The 23637-nt window shown below is 42.9% G+C and overlaps 1 protein-coding gene across 1 annotated transcript in view; it reads right to left on the bottom strand.

Moving 5' to 3' along the window:
• The window catches only part of SLC1A1 (solute carrier family 1 member 1), a 125544-nt gene that overhangs the window by 11790 nt on the left and 90117 nt on the right, over positions 1-23637 (bottom strand). The window contains exons 4-8 of the mRNA XM_063913973.1: positions 23421-23513; positions 21179-21293; positions 10247-10289; positions 3794-3895; positions 2970-3154 (exon numbers count right to left, since the gene is read on the bottom strand). Of these exons, the coding sequence (XP_063770043.1) occupies positions 2970-3154; positions 3794-3895; positions 10247-10289; positions 21179-21293; positions 23421-23513 (538 nt within the window). The remainder of the gene's footprint in view (positions 1-2969; positions 3155-3793; positions 3896-10246; positions 10290-21178; positions 21294-23420; positions 23514-23637) is intronic.

The following is a 23637-nucleotide window of genomic DNA, read 5'->3' as shown; positions in this document are numbered from 1 at the left end:
GCCTCCAGTATGTGAGGAGATGCAGCGCTCTGCGTCCATCTCTGAATAACCCCCATAATGCCTAAAGCAATTTATTGGACATTATATTCCGACAGTAATTTGTCCAAAACATTTTTTCTTCCTATTAGACACAATAGTATTTTAGCAGTGTATTGTTGGGGATCAGTATGAAATATCTACAATCAAAATCCCAACGGTCAAAATCCCGACAACAAATGACTGACAGTCAAAATCCTGACAAGATAAAAATACAGACATTTAAATTGTCGACAGGTCAAAAAGTCAACACTGGTTTTTCACTGGTTTTTGGTGTGTATGTCGACATAGGTTGACATGGACACCATATAAGTGTACCGCGTTCCCTCGCATAGCTCGCTTCGGGCACGGTGCTTCACTGCGCTCAGCACACTATTATATTCCCCCTCCAGGTAAACTGGGATGGTAAAGTGTGAACAAGTCAGTTTCAATTTAAAAAATCCTGAAACACTCATGTCGACTTTTTGACCTGTCGACATTTTAAATGTCTTTATTTTGCCCTTGCTGATATTTTAAATGTCCTTATTTTGACCATGTCGGGATTTTGACCTTGTCGGGATTTTGACGGTCAGTGAATGGTTGTCAGGATTTTGACCATCGGAGTTTTGATTGTAGGTAAATTGACCGCATCCCATATTATTGAATAAATGAATATTTATTTTACATCATGATTGTTTATGTGGATATTTGTGTATGTGTGACCTGATTGCAGCAGTGTGAATATGTTCTTATTTCTTTCTGGGGAAAAAACTGCAACATTAGACACTATAATAGACACTGTGGTGAGAACTACAGCTGCAATGTTTTTTTTAAACTTTTCTAGCATCTTTTAGACAACAATATTTTTGGCTTGTGGGGACTTAAGTGACATGTTATATGTCTGTGTTAAAGGAGTATTGTTAAGGCTCCACTAATTTCTGGGAAATACTGCTGATTATTGTTAGTAAATGGATGTCACTAGGATTAGGACAGTTACTTATTTTCAGAATGGATTTGTTTTGGAGTCTTCTCCTCAGTCAGAGAGATAGGCAAAAGTGATATAAAAAACAATCCCACTAGACCAGTAATCTGCTCTCTAACTACATTTTTATTTAAGGAACTTACAGCTGCAAGAAAAGAATTTGTGTTAATATCAAAGAGGTTGATTATTGCATAAACCGGCCACTAATTGGCTCATTTACTAACCTTACATGACAATACAGAATTTGTATTTAAATAATGAAAAACTAAACCTTGCAGTGGACAGATAATTGCCACATCCTTGATGTAGATCAGTTTATGTTAGTAAATAAGCATGCAAGTCCCGGGTAAGGATTTGCACATTCTAATACTTAAAACAAATACTGTATATTGGTACCTGTGAATTACACATGCACCACTTCACATGAACCACTGGAATTATTGCAGTTGCCTGCTTTTCCTTTATGACCTCTTGTCAGCTGCTTCCTGACACTACCACCCCTATTTTCCTGTATTTTTTTTTACTGGAACTCTGTCCTTAGCAGTGGGTCAGAGACGACCGATCCCAGACTCCAGCGTTGGTGACACAAAGAGACACATCAGATAAGCAGGGGGATGAAAGACTATTGGATAGCTCATCTACAGCATTATATCAGCCCATATATTTAACACGTGCCATGAGGTCATCTCATTACTAACAAAATATACCGTATATACTCGAGTATAAGCCGACTTTTTCAGCACTTTTTTTGTGTGCTGAAAAAGCCAACTCGGCTTATACTCAAGTCAGTGCAGTGTGACAGGCAGTGCAGTGTGAAGGAGGGACACGGAGCGCACCGCGCGCGCCTCTCCTGTGTCCCTCCTGCATCTCCGGCGGCAGTGGCGGGTCTATTAAAGGAAGTACCCGTTCGTGACCTCTGATCACGAACCGGCACTTCCTTTAATAGACCCGCCGCGGCCACCGGAGACGCAGGAGGGACACAGGAGAGGCGCACGCTGTGCCCTCCGTGTCCCTCCTTCAGAAGACAGCGCGGGATCGACGGAGGGGTAAGTAACAGCACTGGGGGAGCATATTTGGCACTTGGGGAGGGGGCATATGTGGCAGCATGAGGGGCATATCTGGCAGCATGAGGGGCATATGTGGCAGCATGAGGGGCATATGTGGCATCATGAGGGGCATATCTGGCAGCATGAGGGCATATCTGGCAGCATGAGGGCATATCTGGCAGCATGAGGGCATACCTGGCACATCTGGCACTGTGGGGCATATTTGGCAGCATGAGGGCATATCTGGCACATCTAGCACTGTGGGGCATATGTGGCAGCATGAGGGGCATATCTGGCAGCATGAGGGCATATCTGGCAGCATGAGGGCATATCTGGCACATCTGGCACTGTGGGGCATATTTGGCAGCATGAGGGTATATCTGGCACATCTGGCACTGTAAGGCATATTTGGCAGCATGAGGGGCATATCTGGCAGCATAAGGGGCATATGTGGCAGCATGAGGGGCATATCTGGCAGCATGAGGGCATATCTGGCAGCATGAGGGCATATCTGGCACATCTGGCACTGTGGGGCATATTTGGCAGCATGAGGGCATATCTGGCACATCTGGCACTGTGGGGCACATTTGGCAGCATGAGGGCATATCTGGCACATCAGGCACTGTGGGGCATATCTGGCAGTATGAGGGCATATCTGGCACTGTGGGGGCATATCTGGCAGTATGAGGGCATATCTGGCACTGTGGGAGCATATCTGGCAGTATGAGGGCATATCTGGCACTGAGGGCTGTGTACGGCTAGAGCTGCATTCCCATCCTAGGCTTATACTCGAGTCAATAAGTTTTCCCAGGTTTTTGTGGTAGAATTAGGTGCCTCGGCTTATATTCGGGTCGACTTATACTCGAGTATATACGGTAAATGTATTGGCTGTTTAAATGATGAGTTATTGAAAAGTCAGCACTTACCACATGATGATTTGAACTATTTGCATAGTTGCATCATTCAGTGCATTAAAGAAATCCACCAGAACTTGTCCCTTTTCTCCCATTTTTCCAATAACAATTCCAAATACGAGACAAAACACAATGAGGCCTAAGACATTGACTCCATCAGTGTAGAGGCCGACAAGTTTGTATTCCTTTGTTTTGTTCTGTAGGACACAATGAGAGAGCTTAGATACAGTAACTGCAAATCCCCAATAATACACTACATCAGTGGGTTATAATGTTTTTTGGGCCCTAAATGTAAAATTCGAGCGTTCTTCTTTTAAGACAATTAAAAATCACACCAATAAATCTTTGTAAAAGAATGTTTCAGATTTCTTGCTTGTCTTTCTGTGAGCTAATTCTAATCTGACCCTCCTCCTTACTTCTCTATTCCTCTTGTGCCTTTCCTCAGTCAACCATCACCTCCCACCCCAATTCCTGCACCTCTAAAATCCAAGAAAAATCAATGAAAAATAGCCCAGTACAGTATACAGGGGTCACAGGCAGAGAAATATAGTTCTTGTACCTAGTAGATACTGTGTAGCGACTGTGCTACTGCTTCTGCCCACAGTATTATGCCATTGGTAGTTGTTAACAGAATTATCATTACAGTGTCATGCAGATGACAGTCAATATTTGCACTGTTCAGTTCATTTGTTGAAGTGATCGACAGAAAATATTACATGGGGCACACTGTGGGCTGGTAGATTTCTATTTGTTTTATATAACTAAACTCATGTATACTGTACATCTTTGTCATCATTTTCTAAATCAAGTATATTCAAAAAGAAATGACATAACACCTCTTGATCTGTCGAAAATAGCTCTAGTGTGTCATTCTTCTCGATGCTGCTGTTCTTGTCAGGATCTTTTGTTGGTTTCAGCTCTTCACGCTTGGTCTTGAACTGTAATAGCAAATATTGTATAAATATCTTAAATTTAAGCATTATGGGGTATATTCAATAAGAGTCGGAAACTGCCGTCTTGTTGGAAAGGCGGCAGTTTCCGACTGATTGAGGTCGGAAGGGGTTCCGACCTATTCAATGTCGGGCCGATTTCACGACTTATCAGAAGACTGTCAGAATACAAGCAGATCGGCGGCTTCAGCCGCCAATCCACGTGTATTGTCGGAAGCGTGGCCAAACCCGACAGGTTTTAGCTCCATTTCCGACAATGTCAATCCGACTTTAAAAAAAGTTGGATTGGCAATGTCGTAACGGGCCAAACCTGTCAGGTTTGGCCGTGGCACTGAATACAAACCCGTCAGATCCTTTCCGTCGGAAAGGATCAGTCAGGTATGACTACCCAGGAGATGTATTTGGGTAATTGCTAAGCAGCAGTGTGATGAGAAGCAGACGGCTTGCTTGTGTGACACTTCGCTTCGATGTTCGGGGGCATTGCCTGTGTCCCCTCACATGTGTACGGTGTGTGGTGTTACTGCTGTAGCCAGGCAGCCACCGCACAGTGCAATGCTGCTGTACATGTGGATGCTGCTTGCCACCGGCGGCGGTAGGTAGGAATCTGTAACCAGCCAGTAGTGTACACAGTGACCCGGGTGCCTTGCTGCTGTATATCATTATATATCAAAAGGTTGTTTGCCGTGCAACATTCATGTTTTGTTTATCACAATATATGTCTTGTTTCTGTGTACCTGTATAAAGCACCAAGTGTCGTGATGTATAGAAACCCCACCTGTTTTTAATGCATACCAATAAAAGATTTTTCTGATGTTTTAACTATATAAATTCATTCTTTCCAAGTGTGCCCCAACAAAAAGAGTTTTCCTTTTCTTTCCTTGTTGTCAGTTATAATTGTAACTCTAGGGTGCACCACCAACAGAGTTATTAGACTAACCCATTTGGAGTATAACTGTATAACGTTGGTTCTTACTATGGTACCTGAAATTTAAATAACACTAATTTAGAAAAGTGGGTAAGTGCGGAACCCCCCCTCTCTTGCAATACATTACATTAAATGAAAGAGTCCCCTATGCATGAAAGCCCTACACAGCCATTAAAGAACAGTCATTGGGGGTAATTCATACCTGATTGTAGCAGCAAATTTGTTAGCAGTTGAGCAAAACCATGGGGGTCATTCTGACCCGTTCGCACGCAGCGGTTCATCGCTGCAGCGTGAATAGGTCGGGACTGTGGCTGTGCACCGCCCACAATGCGCACACGCGTCGTTGTCCGGTGACGGTCGTCGCCGGGCAGCAATGCTGCCAGAGCAGAAAGTGATCGCAGCGTGGTGAGGCGAACGCAGGCGGATCCAGGTGTTTAGAGGGCGGATATCTGACGTAAATCCCGGGACCTTCGTCGCTGGATCCGTCGCACAGGGTAAGTTACTCTTACCCTGGTCTTGTTTTTTTTCAGGAAACTTTTTAAGCATAGCAGGGCTGCACAAGCGATCGCAGCCCTGCTATGCTAAAATACACTCCCCCATAGGCTGCGTCAAGTTCATCACATGAGCAGCAAAAAGTTGGTACGTGCGATCAACTCGGAATGAGGGCCAATGTGCACTGCAGGGGCGGCAGATATAACATTAACATGTGAAGAGAGAGTTAGATTTGGGTGGGTTATTCTGTTTCTGTGCAGGGTAAATACTGGCTGCTATAATTTTACACTGCAATTTAGATTTGTTTGAACACACCCCGCACAAATCTAACTCTCTCTGCACATGTTATATCTTTCCCCCCCCCCCCCCCCGCAGTGCACATGGTTTTGTGCAACTACTAACAAATTTGCTGCTACGATCAGCTCTGAATTACCCCCACTGTTGGAGCAGTGTGGGTACTATGTGTATAGCAGGGCTGTAACTAGCTATGGGCCAGCAGTGCCTGGCACACAGCTCGAAAGCACTGTGGGCACAGGACCGCTGGCAGAACCCGCAGGGCCACGCTGCACGGAAGACTCCTAACCTGACAGACAATCTCCGCCGCTAGCTGCAGCACTGCCCGTGTTGAGGTGCACCCAGCTGCTTGCACCATTACCTATGTTACATACTAAGCCGGGCAGCTCTGCAGCTGCCTATCCGCAGGCTCCATCCCCTCCTGTCTCCCCTTCGCCGGCCGCAGCTCCTCCTGTGAGTCCTGTCAGTGTGTGCCCAAAGACCTGCCCACTCACTCCCTCGTGACTCCCATGACTTCCACCCATGTCTGTCTGTCTGCTGCGCTGTGTAGTTTATAGCAGCAGACAGAGTGTGCTTCCCGTGCTCTCCCCCCCCCCCCCTTCTCCCCTCCTGCCTACCATCTTCTACTGTGTGGAGAGGGACATCCGGAGAACAGAAGCCGGCAACTGAGGGCACTGCAGATGGCACGTTATGTAAGTAGTGGAACAGTTGCTCCATTTCTGAGTAGGGGAAGGGAGACTTAACACATACTTTCTCTCTCTCTCTCTCTCTCTCTCTCTTTACACTTACACACTCACTCTCTTTACACACACACACACACACACACACACACACACACACACACACACACACACACACACACACACACACACACACACTCTCTCTCTCTCTCTCCCCTCTACCTGTCCTAACATGTATAGGGGACAATTCTATCGCGTAATGTGTACTGTAATGTGTACTGTGGTGTAACATTTTTAAGAAGTAACACTGTGCGGTGTAAGGTGACTAACAGACATTGCTGCATAGCCGTAACTAGGTGTGTGCCAGCGGTGCGTTGCCCACAGCGCATTGCTGGTGCACTGCTGTAATGTGTGAAAAAGGGGGACTCTCCTGCCAAATGTGTAAAAAGGGGAACTCTGCCTTCCTAATGTGTAAAAAAGGGGGACTCTGCCTGCCGCAATGTGTAAAAAGTAGGACTCTGCCTTCCGTAATGTGTAAAAACGCGGACTCTGCTGCCGTAATGTGTAAAAAAAGAAGACTCTGCCTGCCGTACTGTGTAAAAAGGGACTCTGCCTGGCATAGTGTGTGAAATAGGGCTCTACCTGGAGTAATCTGTAAAATGGGGCTCTACCTGGTGTAATGTGTAAAAGAGGCTCTACCTGGTGTAATGTGTGTAAGTGGCGCTACAATATGAATTGGTATTATTTTGTGGCCACACCCTTACGCCATGAAGCAGCGCACCTGCGGGGCGCACTGGTCCTGTCTTCTTTATTGGGGGGAGGGCGATGTTGTTTCTAGCACACAGCGCTAAAATGTCTAGTTACGGCACTGCTGCATAGGAAACATCCCTGTTGGAGAGGGGTGGGCTGCAGCTGAGAGTGCACTGCTGAAAGTGTCAGAGCTGCATTAGGGTAGTCTGTATAGTACTGTCCATGGGCGAAACCAGCGGTGCAACCAGTGCATTGCACCGGGGCTCAAGGCAATGAAGGGGACAGCAGCAAGGGGCATTATCAGAGAGCAGTATTAATAATGAGTCAAACTGACTCATTTATAGTAAGCTGTGGCCTGGCCGCCAGCCATAATGAGGAAGGTGGCTTCCAGACAGAGGAGGGTTAGGAGCCCCTCCCTATCAAATCCTTTACCTGTCACTCTAGACCAGGGATGGGGAACCTTCGGCCCACCAGCTGTTGTTGAACTACACATTCCAGCATGTCCTGCAACAGTTTTAGCATGGCCAAATAGCAAAACTGTAGCAAGGCATGCTGGTATGTGTAGTTCAACAACAGATGGTGGGCCAAAGGTTCCCCACCCCTGCTCTAGACTAATGAGACTCTATTTTTCTACATACTCCATCTTCATCCTATATCTGCCCGAGACCCCGTTCCCTAACCCTGAGTCTCTCTCTTCTCCTGGGCCCTAGAGTTCAGTATTGAACAGACAGATCCTCCTTCTGGACAGGTAAGTGACAGTGGAGGTGTGAAAATGCTTTAATGTCATCTAACGGGGTGGGAGGGGTGTGTGTGTGTGTGGGGGGGTATATTTAAGCAATTAGGAGGGGTATATATTTTTGAGGGTGATGGTGGGGTTTAGTGTGCGTCTTAATTCTTACTGTCGAAGGAGTGGTTTATTAATGTGGTGTGGGGGGTGTATTCATTTTGTGTGTGTGTGTGTGTGTGTGTGTGTGTGTGTGTGTGAGTGGTGCTTTCATATTATCTGTGTTACAATTTATATGTTGGTCACTGATGGTGTCTGCATTATATGGTGATCACTGCCTTGCTTCCAGCATTATATGGCAGGCACTGTAACACTCTCTGCATTATATGGCAGTCACTGTGGCGCTCCCTGCATTATATGGTGTTTAATGCAATGCTCTCTGCATTATATGGTGAGCACTGCAGTGCTCCCTGCTTTATATGGTGGGCACAGCAAAGTTCTCTGCATTATATGGTGGGTATTGATGGCCTCTGTATTATATGGCAGTCAATGCAATGCTCTCTGCAAAAATATTGTGGGCACTGCATTATATGGCGCTACCCATACCCTGTGTGCTATGAAGCCATGCTCCTTCCACAGTAGACCATGCCTAGGCCGATATTTTGAGGGGGGGGGGGGTTATTGCTGGCCTATTTTGAGCAGAGAGAGAGACAGACTGAATGTGAGACACTCTGTATATTGTCTTAAGGGAAATAAAGAGAGACAGAGAACCCAAGAGAAATGAGTATAAAGCTGTAGAACTACAGGCACCATCCAGTATTGGGCTAGGTCGACCTGTGTGTGCTTTAAGTCAGTGTTAATGGAGCAGGATGGAGTGTAATTCCACCATATCCGTAGGATTGTCAATTGCTATCTGACATGTCAAGTACAGTATTTGAGCTGGAGGGAGAGGAGTAGCTTGCTGTAACCATGTTCTTATTGTACTTGAAGTCATGTGCAGAAGAAGAGAAATAAAGTAATATATTTTTATGAGAAGGTCTCAGGTATTGCCCATAGCCTGGAGAGCTTGCCAGGAGTAATGGGAGATGTATTACTGCAAAATACACCTGGCACCACACTGCACACTGAGGGGAGGTTACAAGTATACTTAAAGGTGAAAGGTCCAAATTTGTTTAGTTTCAATTATTTCTTAAATCTTTCCAAACACATTCCACGATCCACCTCAGAGTTTATTGAAGTTTCCCAATATCCTTGATGAGACTTTGTTCAAATATTTTAATAATTGTCTACAGTTGAAAGCAAGAACAAATTCAAGCTACAGTAGTGTTTTATGTAGATATGTTGTTTCAATTGTTATCAGTTAAATAAAATGGGTTAATTAGATTCAATTGTTTTGGGTGTCTAATTTTCCAGTTTAAATGGAACTGTTTAGACACCCAAACAATTGTCACAATTCATTTGATATTTGAGCGCACATAAAATGGCTAAACCCGTCTAAAGTCCTGCTCTGGGCATTCAAACGCACGTTGGGATGCCCAATGCCGACTTAGCGCACATTTCTTCTCGCATCTCAGGAAGCTGCGAGAAGAAATGTTATCCCCATGGCTACCGGGCATCTAAACAAAGCAACAATTGAATTGCTCCATTTTGAGCCCCATAGTGGTAGCCATGGGCTAAAACAATAGAATCTGCCCGAAAGAGTGAGTAACATTACGAAGTATATGGGGCTGTATACTACCTAACTAAACTGTAGCAATATACAGTATATCTGGAATATATTTAATATTAAAATGAAAAATCCTGATGATGCCACCTAATCTCTGTGGACAAAGAGTGTGAGATAAGCCAATTTTAATTGGTTCACTTATACCCTTTCTGTTTACACAAGTGGTGATTATACTACGTTATTTGCACTAGGAGGCCCTCTTGTTTATATTTTTTTTTGCTGATTTAAGGAACGGGTGCGCTTGACAAACAAGGAGCTGACCGGTGGATTTTTCTAGGCACTTCATTTTTTTGGACTCACGTGAAAGACTGTTTCTGAATTTCAAATATTCACTTATATATGTGAATTAGCAACTTATTATAAGAATTGTATACACGGTATATTAGCGCTAACAGTATATCTTTTTCTTGTATTAAAACGTTTTATTTATTTTATTCATCAGGCGAGAACAATTAAGATTTTTCCTGCAATCTATTTTAAACAATGGATTTATTTTTAATGTTCTTTAGGTTTCTTAACCTAATCTAGGATTTGTTGGAGGAGCAGATAAATAAACTTGACTAAACATATAATGCCAGGATCCTGACAGCCGGACTTTTAACTGCATCCCGTCCTACCTACTATTTAGGCATAGTGAAAGTTTTATACTGGTGCTCTGCAGCTACAGCTAAGGCTACTGGCAACTCCAATAATACTGGACTGAATTGATTCACATAGGGCTGTCAATACCTGAAGTGTGTTGTCTTACCTGTTGGAAGCATGCCTGGACAATATTTTCTGGGAACATGTTTCTAAAGGATAAGTAAAGGTGTAGTCAATAACAACATTCACTTCATAAATCATGTAAATACTGTTTCATAGGATATCTAATAAAATGCAAATGTGTCCACACAAACTTCTGTACTATGCGGTATTCTATGGAGAATACTGCAACCTAATGTACAGTAAACCTGTGTTACCGAAAGGGAGATTTAGCAAAGCTTGGAGATAGATCAGGTTCTAACCAATCAACTCCTAACTGCCATGTTACAGGCTGTGTTTGAAAAATGACAGGAGCTGATTGGTTGATACTTTTTCTCTCTACAAGCTTTGATAAATCTCTCTTTATGTGCAAAAACATCACAGCAGTATATTAAAAGCAGGACATATAGCAATGCAGACAATGACAAATAATACAAATTTAGACACAAATAAAAATGGTACCAATATAACACAATAACACTGTATTTATTTTAGAGTTGTTAAGGGTTTATTTGAAAGCAACAAATTGTGCATCTGTTAACAAAGACAAGCTAAACTTAATTTGGTTTTCATCAATAATAAGATGTGTATGGGAACAAAATACAGAATTTACACATCCCTGTTTAGTTGCCAAAAACATGTGAAAATCTGTGAAATTGAGATGGCCATAATGAAGAAAGCACGGTATCCGGTCAGGAGCCTGGTACTAGGGATCCTGGCAGTCGAAGTAACGATGCCGTTTAGGCACCACCCTGGAGGGTTAGCGTTAGGCTGCATGGGATAGAGGGTTAGGTTTAGGCTGCCGGAAGGGGAGGGAGGGTTAGGTTAAGGCACCACCGGGGAGGGTTAAGGTTAGGCTGCGGCGGTGAAGGCTAGCTTTAGGCTGCGGACAGGTAGGGTTAGGAAAGTATTGGGAGAAGGTAAGTATACTTACCTATCCCCTGTCGGGATTCTAAGCATCAGGATGCCACAGTCACGCCGGCATCTCGTACTCAATGTGAAAGAATAGTGGTCTTTTTGGTATCACTCCTACCACACAACATGTTGAACCATTTATAATTTTTTATAGAAAAAAATAATAACAAATATTATTATATTAATTTGTATGAACCATCAATGTTTGGATCCATGACTAACACTGTTGCAGATGATCCAGCTACAGACAGTAATTGCTAGCTATGCAATAACATTGCTACTAATGCAACATTTCTGTTTCTTTAGCAGCCAATTTATTATAAGTCAACAACAATAATTCAAACTGTTGAAGTCACCAAGGTCAGGGATTTCTCTTGATGGTACAGATAATAATCTTCTTCTCTGAAGATATGGCTCACACTGTACAGGTGGTAAATGAGTACATAGAATTTATGATACGATGTATCTTATTTTCCAGGTAAAGGTAATTTCATTTGGACGTTGTGCAGTCAATTGTTGGGAGAAAATGTCCTCTTATACAGTATTATTGCCGTCATTTCAGGTAATTTAAATGACCTTAAACTAATTTGAATTTCTTATCACCTAATGATCATAAGCACATGTTCTGAACTTACATTATTATGATAGAAAGGACTCACTACACGTGATAAAGATTTTTAGTGCAATTTGACTGATACATTGGGTTAAAAAGACATTTCTTATTCCTTTCACGTGTATCTGTGGTCATTAGGCACCTACTAACTAGTGTTTGAAATAATGTCCTTAAATGCATGTAGTTATACTAGTAATAGCAAGTAGTGTAAATAGGATTGGGGATAGAACCTATTGATTCCAAAGACACCATACCAGCTTACTTCTCAGGTCAGATATGGCGTGGCAAGGGGGTCAGTGAAGTGTGGTCCACTGACACCTCCTTTCAGGTACAGGTTAGAGTTGGTTACAAATTCTGAATGTCAAAAGTGTCTGGCATTACATACAGTATCACTAATGTCTTCTAAATGCTAGTGATAGAGGGAGGCTACCAGCCTATTAGTGTCTGAGATAAAACTCACATAAAGGGCCTAATTCAGTAAGGATTGCAGATTCTGCTTTTTAGTACAATCTGCAATCCTTGCAATCGCATGCTGGGGGCCACCCATCGCAGGGCAAGGCTGCCCAGCATGCTACCCACAACCCACCCACTGCGATCATGCGTTAATTGTGATCGCAACGCAATTATAGCATGGCCGCAGAAACTAGTGAAGCTTCCACGGAGAGGTGTTTCTCTGGGTGCGCTCATTAACTCCTTTGGCCTTTAATACCACCTCTATGCTGATGACACACAACTCTACCTCTCCTCTCCTGATCTGTCCCCCTCTGTCCTCTCCCAGGTTTCCAGCTGCCTCTCCGCAATCTCCTCCTGGATGTCTGAGCACTCTCTGAAGCTCAACATGGACAAAACTGAACTCATCATCTTCCCCCCATCCAGAGCAACACCCCCGACCAATATCTCTATCATTGTTGACAACACCACCATCTCCCCCGTCTCCCAACTCCGCTGCTTGGGTGTCACTCTTGACTCCTCCCTCTCCTTTGCACCCCACATCTAAGCTCTGGCACAATCCTGTCGTTTCCAGGTACGCAACATTGCTCGTATCAGGCCATATCTCTCCCAGAGTGCAACTAAACTCATCATCCACTCACTGGTCATCTCACGACTTGACTACTGCAATGTTCTCCTCGCTTGCTCCCCTCCAATCTGTCCTAAACTCTGCAGATAGGCCTATCTTCCTCTCCCGCCGCACCACATCTGCCACTCCCCTTCGCCAAAATCTACACTGGCTCCAAGTCCCCTACAGAATCCTCTTCAAACTCCTCACCCTCACATACAAGGCCATCTCTAATTCCACTGCTCCCTACATCTCCATCATCCTCTACCTTCATACTCCCTCCCGCCCCCTACGGTCGACCAATGACCGTCGCCTCTCCACCGCCCTGGTCACTGCTTCCCATGCTCGTGTTCAAGACTATGCCCGTGCTGCTCCCCTTCAGTGGAACGCACTCCCTCGCTCCATTAGACTCTCCCCGACCTTGCAAAGCTTCAAATGGGCACTAAAAACCCACCTATTTATCAAAGCATACCCTCCCGATGTATAACCCAGTCCTGAAGCCGCGCCTCCACCCCCCTGCCTCATGCCGTGAACATCTCAGCTTTGCTTGCATACTGCCATCAGGTTAACTCCTGCTTGCCTGCACCTCATCTGTCTGTCGCCCCTCCCCACTAGATTGTTAGCTCTTCAGAGCAGGGCCCTCTTTCCTCTTGTTATCTAAGCCCTCGTCTCAACACATTTCACTTGCAGCTCTCTCCTACTCAAAGACCATCTTTACCCTGCAAGTAAAGGCTCATCTCCATCTATGGCCACCAGCCTCTAGTAGTACGATGATCAATCCCTCAATACTTACATCTTAGCTGTATCATATCTTGAGAATGTGTGGTGCTCTATGTTACCTGTACACTATTTCTGTTATTTATTTACTGTAATGCTATGTTTTGTCTCCCTGTACTGTCCTTTGTACGGCGCTGCAAAACACATGTGGCGCCTTATAAATAAAATGTAATAATAATAATAATAATAATAATAATAGAAGCATTGGGATAGGGGCTCCTTCATGTTGTTGCTCTGGGGCCCATAAAGTTCTGGCTACGCCCCTGTTACTATACATACTGATTTAATTACCATTATTAATTTATTGCCTGCAACTCTGCTACTAAGAACCTTACCATTTATTACAGTTTATATAGAAGATTCACAATAATATTTGTGTCACTATGGGGGTATTTCAGACCTGATCACTAGGCTGTGTTTTCTCACAGCCTGCGATCAGATCCGAACTGCACATGTGTATGCACCGCAATGTGCAGGTGCATCGGACGCCTGCTCCGGGCATCGGTGCATAGCGAAGGGATGGTGCAAATATAGCGATCACACGGGCGAACGCAAGGAGATTGACAGGTAGAGGGCATTTGTGGGTGGCAACTGACCGTTTTCTGGGAGTGTCTGGAAAAACGCAGGCGTGTCCAAGCATTTTCAGAGAGGGTGTCTGACGTTAATTCCGGTCCCGAACAGGCTGAAGTGATCGCAGCGGCTGAGTAAGTCATGGGCTGTGCAGAGACTGCACAAAATCTGTTTGTACAGCTCTGCTACACATGCGTTTGCACAGTTTCACAGCTAAAATACCCTCCCCCTGTAGGCGGCAACTATCTGATCGCAGGACAGTCAACAATCGCTTGCTAGCGATCAGGTCTGAATTAGGCCCAATGGGTGCGTTTTTAGCATCCCTGCGATCAGGTAGCCGCTGCCTACAGGGGGAGGGGGAATTCGCTGTGCAGGTGTGTGATCGCATGTGCACAAACACAGCCCAGGACTTACTCAGCCGCTGCGATGATCGGGGCCGGAGCTGACGTCAAAAACCCTCCTTCCAAACGCCTGGATCCTCCTGCGTTTTTCCAGACACTCCTCTAAAACGGTCAGTTGCCACCCACAAACGGCCTCTTCCTGTCAGTCAATTAAGTATGTAAATTAAGTAAATTGTGTTTATATGTCATCCTAAAGGGCCACATACACTACAGCGACATGTCGGACCCTCAAGTCGCATAACATTTCCCTTGAACCTCCTGGCAGCTTCCCGGGCAGCAGGATCGCATACGATACATCGTATGCATCCTTCTGCATACGATGTATCATATGCGATCCCAGCCATGCCTGTGGGATCCGAGATATTTTTAGTGCAGCACTTCCGATCTAGAGGCTTCGATCCGACGCTCATGGGACCGCGCATCTGATTGGATCGGAAGTAAAGCACATGCGATTTGCCCGTTTTCATCCAATTTATCGGCCCAAAAAGTCATAATCGGATGAAATCGAGCATTATCACACTATTATATGGGGCCCTTTAGATTCAGTTCTGTGATGTGGGACAAGACATGCTTCTGTCTGTCCACATATTTTACGATTGTCAGCCACCAGCACTGATTTCGCCTATTACATTGACCATAAATAATTTGAATAGGTCCTGAACTACCGAACCAAGACACCACTCAAAGTGTCCTGAGGTACCCCAGGGATTTGAGAACCACTGCTGCACTGCACTTTAAAGGTGGTGCGCTGGTCTCTTTTTGGCTCTTAGAGCTGGAGTGGAAATTTTATATATATATATATATATATATATATATATATATACAGTACTAATTCCTACACTCTCACCATAAACTAGGGCTATCAGCTGGGGTGCCAATCAGAGTCCCACATAACAAGATGTGGGGCCCATAGTACAATACAGGTTTTTTCCACACCAGTGGAAAAAATGATAGCACTCTCCAGACTTTGAAATCAGTTAGTCAACATTGAAAATTTAATAAAGGTAGTCTCACAGTTCCAAGGTGGTAATCAGAAATGATCTCCAACGTTTCGGTCCTCGGCGGGACCTTTGTCAAGGAATACACAGATTAGTCAGCAGTGTCAGCGTCACAACAAGCATCAGAGTAGCAGGGAAACCGGTTTCCCTGCTACTTTGATGCTTGTTGTGACGCTGACACTGCTGACTAAACTGTGTATTCCTTGACAAAGGTCCCGCCGAGGACCGAAACGTTGGAGATTGTTTCTGATTACCACCTTGGAACTGTGAGACTACCTTTATTAAATTTTCAATGTTGACTAACTGATTTCGAAGTCTGGAGAGTGCTATCATTTTTTCCACTGGTGTGGAAAAAACCTGTATTATATATATATATATATATATATGGGTCTGGTATGATGCAATACTGTTGGCTGGGATCTCGGTGGGCCGAAGACCGACACCGGAATCCCGACACCTGGTATCCTGGCGTGGGAATACAGGGTCTTGGTCAGGATACCGACCGGCGGCATTTCGTTGGCTGACGGAATTTCAGCATCGGCCTCCTGACTGCCGGTAAATTAACTGCATTATATATATATATATATATATATATAGGTGTATGTTATCCGGCACTCTGGATGAAAGAAGTTGTTTGTGCCTGGGTGCCCTCCTCTTTCTATATATATATATATATTTAGTTATTTATACCCCGTGGTGGATGGCAACGGGGCTAGGTACCCTGGAGTGGGTTTAGCTGAGTGCCAGATCATGGACATTATATATATATATATATATATATACATACATACTAGCTGAAGTTCCCGGCATTACCCGGGTTTAATGTTTCCAGTTATTAAGTTATCGATGAGCTGGATGTAACTGTCAATATAGTAAAAATAATTAGTAGCTTAGTAGCTCTTCCAACACACCCATGAGGTGGCTGCCCATTGTCGTTATTGTTTTTGGGGTGTCGCCAGTAGCCCTGATCCTTAGGTTTTCTTTCTGTTCAGTTTTATAATCACTTTTCCATTGCGAGATGGGTTTAACATTTTTCTTCTGTTATCAATGTTGCTATTCCAAAGCTTTGAGTACACAATATTTTTTGTCTTTCCACCTCCATTTCGGTCAGTTATTTTAGGTAATTAATTTATGGATATTTCTGTCAGTTATTACAGTGCATTAAAGTTGTCATCCAAATCCATCCATTGGAATGCCCAGAACAGACTCCCTGTGTCAACATTCTGCCCAGCATTCCCCAATGAGAGATCCGACTGGTACCCCAACCCCCTAGTATGTCCTCTGGTATCAAATGTTACCACTCTGTGAGGTTTTCTACCAAACCCATTAAGTGGAAGGCCCAAAATAGACTCCCTGGGTCAAAGTTCTTTCCGGAGCATTCTGCCATGAGGTCCGATTAGGACCCCAACCCCCTTAAAACCTGTCCAGGATACAATTGGACCACTTTGCACTGATTTCATACCAGTCAGTGCAGGTGTGTTTGAATACATAATCGGACAGACAAACACACAGACCAATGAATTGTATATACAAAATAATAATAAATAATTAAAGGTTTTTGCTAAGTGCGCCATATAAAGGCAGAATGTGTAGCTGTAGTGGATGCTGGCCAGGCAATGCCTCAGGTAAGTATTACAATGCACTGAAAGCTATCCTAAGTGTGCCACTGTAAACAAGACAAATAATAAAAATGCTTTACCAGTAAACAAAATCAGAGAAGCCAAGACTGTATTAATCTTATTTGTTTCTTCAGATAATATTGCTAAGCCTACAGATAACATTACCTAACCTAGATTTCCCTGCCACACTAGCTTATTTAAAACCCATATGATACATTGGCTAGGATTACATTATGAAACTCTCCAGCTGTTAATAGTTCCAGTGCTTCTTCATAATTGGCCAGTAGATCTAAGCTGGCTCCCATATTGGGAAAAATAAATAAAAAAAGCCCTGATGTCCTCGGTGGTATAAAAATACCCTCATCCACCTGGCGCTGCTGTTCCTGATTATTATGATTTATAGCTGAAATCTGTCATCGGTTTAGTGATAAGAAGCAAAATTTGTCGGGAAGTCAAACTTGTGGGACAGCAAGAAAGCACGTTAAAGGAAATATCCCTCTTTGTATAATTATTTTATACTCATTAGTATAGTGCATCATACACAGTGCATTTCATATGGCATACTGCAGCATTCCTCCTCTACCATCTCTATAATCTCTACAGCATTCTTCCTCTACCATCTCTATCATCTCTACAGCATTCCTCCTCTACCATCTCTATCATCTCTACAGCATTCCTCCTCTACCATCTCTATCATCTCTACAGCATTCCTCCTCTACCATCTCTATAATCTCTACAGCATTCTTCCTCTACCATCTCTATCATCTCTACCGCATTCCTCTTCTACCATCTCTATAATATCTACAGCATTCTTCCTCTACCATTTCTATCATCTCTACAGCATTCTTCCTCTACCATCTCTATCATCTCTACAGCATTCTTCCTCTACCATCTCTATCATCTCTACAGCATTCCTCCTTTACCATCTCTATCATCTCTACAGCATTCTTCCTCTACCATTTCTATCATCTCTACAGCATTCCTCTTCTACCATCTCTATCATCTCTACAGCATTATTCCTCTACCATTTCTATCATCTCTACAGCATTCTTCCTCTACCATCTCTATCATCTCTACAGCATTCTTCCTCTACCATCTCTATCATCTCTACAGCATTCCTCTTCTACCATCTCTATCATCTCTACAGCATTCCTCCTTTACCATCTCTATCATCTCTACAGCATTCTTCCTCTACCATTTCTATCATCTCTACAGCATTCCTCTTCTACCATCTCTATCATCTCTACAGCATTATTCCTCTACCATTTCTATCATCTCTACAGCATTCTTCCTCTACCATCTCTATCATCTCTACAGCATTCTTCCTCTACCATCTCTATCATCTCTACAGCATTCCTCTTCTACCATCTCTATCATCTCTACAGCATTCCTCCTTTATCATCTCTATCATCTCTACGGCATTCTTCCTCTACCATTTCTATCATCTGTACAGCATTCTTCCTCTACCATTTCTATCATCTGTACAGCATTCTTCCTCTACCATTTCTATCATCTGTACAGCATTCTTCCTCTACCATTTCTATCATCTGTACAGCATTCTTCCTCTACCATTTCTATCATCTGTACAGCATTCTTCCTCTACCATTTCTATCATCTGTACAGCATTCTTCCTCTACCATTTCAATCATCTGTACAGCATTCTTCCTCTACCATTTCTATCATCTGTACAGCATTCTTCCTCTACCATCTCTATCATTTCCACAGCAATCTTCCTCTACCATTTCTATCATCTCTAGAGCATTATTCCTCTACCATTTCTATCATCTGTACAGCATTCTTCCTCTACCATTTCTATCATCTGTACAGCATTCTTCCTCTACCACTTCTATCATCTGTACAGCATTCTTCCTCTACCATTTCTATCATCTGTACAGCATTCTTCCTCTACCATTTCTATCATCTGTACAGCATTCTTCCTCTACCATCTCTATCATTTCCACAGCAATCTTCCTCTACCATTTCTATCATCTCTAGAGCATTATTCCTCTACCATTTCTATCATCTGTACAGCATTCTTCCTCTACCATTTCTATCATCTGTACAGCATTCTTCCTCTACCATTTCTATCATCTGTACAGCATTCTTCCTCTACCATTTCTATCATCTGTACAGCATTCTTCCTCTACCATTTCTATCATCTGTACAGCATTCTTCCTCTACCATCTCTATCATTTCCACAGCAATCTTCCTCTACCATTTCTATCATCTCTAGAGCATTATTCCTCTACCATCTCTATCATCTCTATAGCATTCTTCCTCTACCATCTCTTTCTACAGCATTCCTCCTCTATGACTTCTATCATCTCTGCAGTATTCCTCCTCTATAATCTGCCTGATGCCAGTGAGTATGAGATCCACCATGCAAATCTGCTGACATGCTTCAAGTCAGTTTGGCAGTATAGTCTGTGTTCTCCTGTCCCACAACCTCTGTTTCATGCTCTTTATTTCAATAAATGTTGCTGTAGATGTGACCAGAAACAGTACATATATCCTCAAATTGAACAAACTAGCCCACTTGGCACCATGCAACTTTTTCTTAAAATATGCATCTTAGGGAGTTATTCAGAGTTGTTAGCAAACCAAAGAAGTTAGCAATTGGGCAAAAACCACATTGCACTGCTGGTGGGGTAGATGTAACATGTGCACAGAGAGTTAGATTTGGGTGGGTCGTACCCTCTTAACGTGCTATTTTATATAATTTATTTTGCTACAAAATATTATTCCTAAATGCTTATTACACTACAGTACTAGTGAATTAAGATGCAAAATTCCAGGAAAAGTGCACAAACTGGGTAAAAATGCAAAAGACATAGGTCCTATACGAGTGACTGGTGCCACACATCATTATGCTTAATCTGCTAATTTATACCAATTCTTTTGTGACAGGAAAATTCTAAAAAGTACTCAAGCACAACAATGGTATCTGTGGTAGAGTGTCTGAGCCACTCTAGGCATCTCGCAGTATATTGCACAAGAAGTATAGATGTATAAGGACACATTTATACAATCTGAAAAAGGATTGCCATTAGCAGGACTGGGTATATGAGTAGGAAATGCATGCTCCTGTATATATTCTAAACAATCTATATTTGAACCTGACTGCTTAATTTTAATGAAGAAATCTTGCTCTACCTGCCATTGTATTTATCAATGCCACTATATGTCTCCTGTGAGGATTCTGCTATATTTAAAGATGGTACTTTTGTTGTCTTTATTATCTGCTGTGGACATTGTCAGTTGTTACTTTACTACTATTCTTTTGTGTATGTTGAGATAGCACTTTTATTGTTATTTACTGCTGGTGACATTGGGGGTCATTCCGACCCGTTCGCACGCAGCGGTTCATCGCTACGGTGCGGATGGGTCAGAACTGCGTATGCGCAAAGAGCGCATTGCGTGCCGTCGCCGGGCAGCAAGCACAATAAAGAAGAAAGTGATCGCTAGCGCGATCACAAGAAGATTAACAGCGGGGAGGCGTCTACTCACCGTTTTTTGGGCATGGAGAGCCGAATGCAGGCGTGTCCAGGCGTTTGGAGGGCGGATGTCTGACGTCATATCCGGGACCTTCATCGCTGGATCGATCGCACAGGGTAAGTAACTGCAGGGCTAGTCTACTTCTGCACAAAACCTTTTTTAGCATAGCAAGGCTGCACAAGTGATCGCAGCCCTGCTATGCTAAAATACACTCCCACATAGGCGGCGTCTAGTTGATCGCACGAGCAGCAAAAAGTTGCTATATGCGATCAACTCGGAATGACCCCCCATTGTCCTTGCACTATTGTAATGTGTACTTTGTATTAAATGGGATGCTTCAATAAATTTTTTTTTCCATAATAATAATAATAATAATAATAATAATAAAAATAATAATAATAATAATAATAATAATAATAATAATAATAATAATAATAATATATTATTAGAAATAATCTAAATAACAATTGTGTAACAATTAATTACACCCTTACCTCAGCAGGTCAAGCAGTGCATCTACTGTAGTAACTTCTGGTGTACTGCCTGTCCTGTCAATATCATCAGCACTTTGAGATACTCCTGGTTTTATGGTCACCACCAACACAATTCCTATATTTGAACAAAACAGTTTAAATGCAGCCTACCATCAACTCACATTGAACACCTGTACACTATACGCTTAAATTGAAATCTAGACACAAGCTGATTCAAGGTGATTCAAACTCAAAAAGTAAATGTGTACAGCTTCCACTAGCAATCAGTTTATTTTGCTGAAGCTTCTGATAACATTACCATAGAATGCAGCTAATACATAATCTAGCATATTTTCATTATTCTATTTCCTGTAATGTTTTCAGTTATAAAATATTGTATTTGAAACAACGACAAATGAATACCATACACATACATACAATGCCTTATTTCAGTACATTTCTAAATATCCAGTGCCTAAATGTCATAGGATTTCTATTCTTTCCCATTATAAAAGTTATTTACTATAATGGTGCAACAGTGCAGTAACACATAACATTTCACAGGCTATGATTAGGTGTACCTGTAGCAGAATTCTCAAAGCTTACAGTATTACTAATTAAATGCTATGGTTTGCATCATTATACTAATTATCTAATATGCGCGCTGTGAAATATGTCTGCATTAATTAATTAAGTAAATCTCCTGTATACAGTTTTCATCTTTCAACCTTTTCTGATTTTTGAGTGCATATGACTGGGGTCAGAGCATCTGTAGCATTAATTCTTCATAACTGGCGATAACACAGCTGAGAGGATGTGGATGTGACTAAAATAACTAGTAGCCAGTAACATCAGTGGATTATTCATAGCAGCACAGAGTACTTCAGTTCTGCTAGCAACCCCATGCCAATGTGTAGTTAAGTATGAAGTGTAAGATTCTTTGGGGGAATTCAAATGTTATTGTCCCCGAACTCCCATCTAAAGTGATGGGAGATTGCAGGAGGCGATATTCATTTGATACCCCCTATCGCGCTGATCGCGCCCAGGGTCGGACTGGCCCACAGGGGTACAGGAGAAACACCCGGTGGGCCCCCCTGCCTGGGGGGCCCTCTTCCTCCTCCTCCTCCTCTTCCTCTAGTGATCAGGTTTCAGACTGTGTTCTTGAATTATACATTAACATTATACATATGTTACCTTATACTGCACAGGACTATGATGTATTCTCTACAGTGCATTGACAATATTTATCTGGTACATTATCATGCACGCACTAGCAGTATTTATATATTTGTCAAGGGGCCCAGCTCATGCACTCACTAATGGTTAGACAAACCAATGTAGCAGCTGGCCACACCCCCACTGGAGACTGACCACACCACTAAACATGGGCCCCTCCCACTGCATTCCCCGGTGGGCCCTTCATGCCCCAGTCCGACACTTTTTACGCCTATTAGTGTCAGGGTTAGCTGCGTAAAGCGGCTAAACCCGACTAAACTAATAGGCGCGAGCAGGAAAAGTGCCGTCTGGCCACCCAAACGGTTCACTTTTCACACATTTCAACTCGCCACCCTCAGCGGGTGCGACCTGTACAGAGCTATATTTTAACATCTCCTTTGGGCGCCATCTAGTGGCTGCCGGCATCTAAAAGATTTCAATTCCACCCATAGTCTAAACATTAATACTACAGGGTAATTCCATATCGATGTGGGTAGACTGTCGTGATAATTATTTAGCTGTTCATTCAGCCAACATGTCAAAGCCTCATGTTCTATCACCATAAGTTTATGTCGAAAGTCAGTACAATGAGGTCATATAGACCTTTGGAATTCCTAAGAAAAGTACATTTCAGAGAATACAAGTTATCCTGAATCATAGTTTCCAAATGTATAGTCTGAAGTCTTATAGCAATTGTATGTGGTGCAATGATGGCTCTTAGCCAAGTCAGTGTAGTAGATATTACATACAGTATTCAGCATATGCAGCTCCTTATAACATGCATACCTCCCAACATGATCCTCTCCAGAAGGAGGATAACATATATTCTGCTTCTGTACTTTTCTCTTAATTTATGATTGCAGGCACCTGTTGTGAACAGGTTAATGGATAAGAAAGGTGTTTCAGCACAGGTTATGGCAATCATACATTAAGAGGGAAGTCCAGGAGCAGAGCATTCTGTCGCTCCTGGAGAGGGTCATGTTGCGAGGTATATAATATGTGCTAAAGATGACACATGATGACACATGCAATAATAAACCATAGTTACCTAGAATAACCGCTATTACAGTAGTGCAGAAATAATACACAACAGCCCGCAGACCAATTTTCCCGGATACACTGGAATCCAGAGCAGCTACACCTGAGAATAAAGAGAATCTATGGTATAGTTATCCCACTATTATTTATTTATTTATTTATTAACAGTTTCTTATATAGCGCAGCAAATTCCGTTGCGCTTTACAATTTGAAATAACAATAACAAA

The sequence above is a fragment of the Pseudophryne corroboree genome, chromosome 1, assembly GCF_028390025.1.
Source record: "Pseudophryne corroboree isolate aPseCor3 chromosome 1, aPseCor3.hap2, whole genome shotgun sequence".
NCBI classification, from domain to species: Eukaryota; Metazoa; Chordata; class Amphibia; order Anura; family Myobatrachidae; genus Pseudophryne; species Pseudophryne corroboree.
This window is presented reverse-complemented; position numbering and strand designations above follow the sequence as displayed.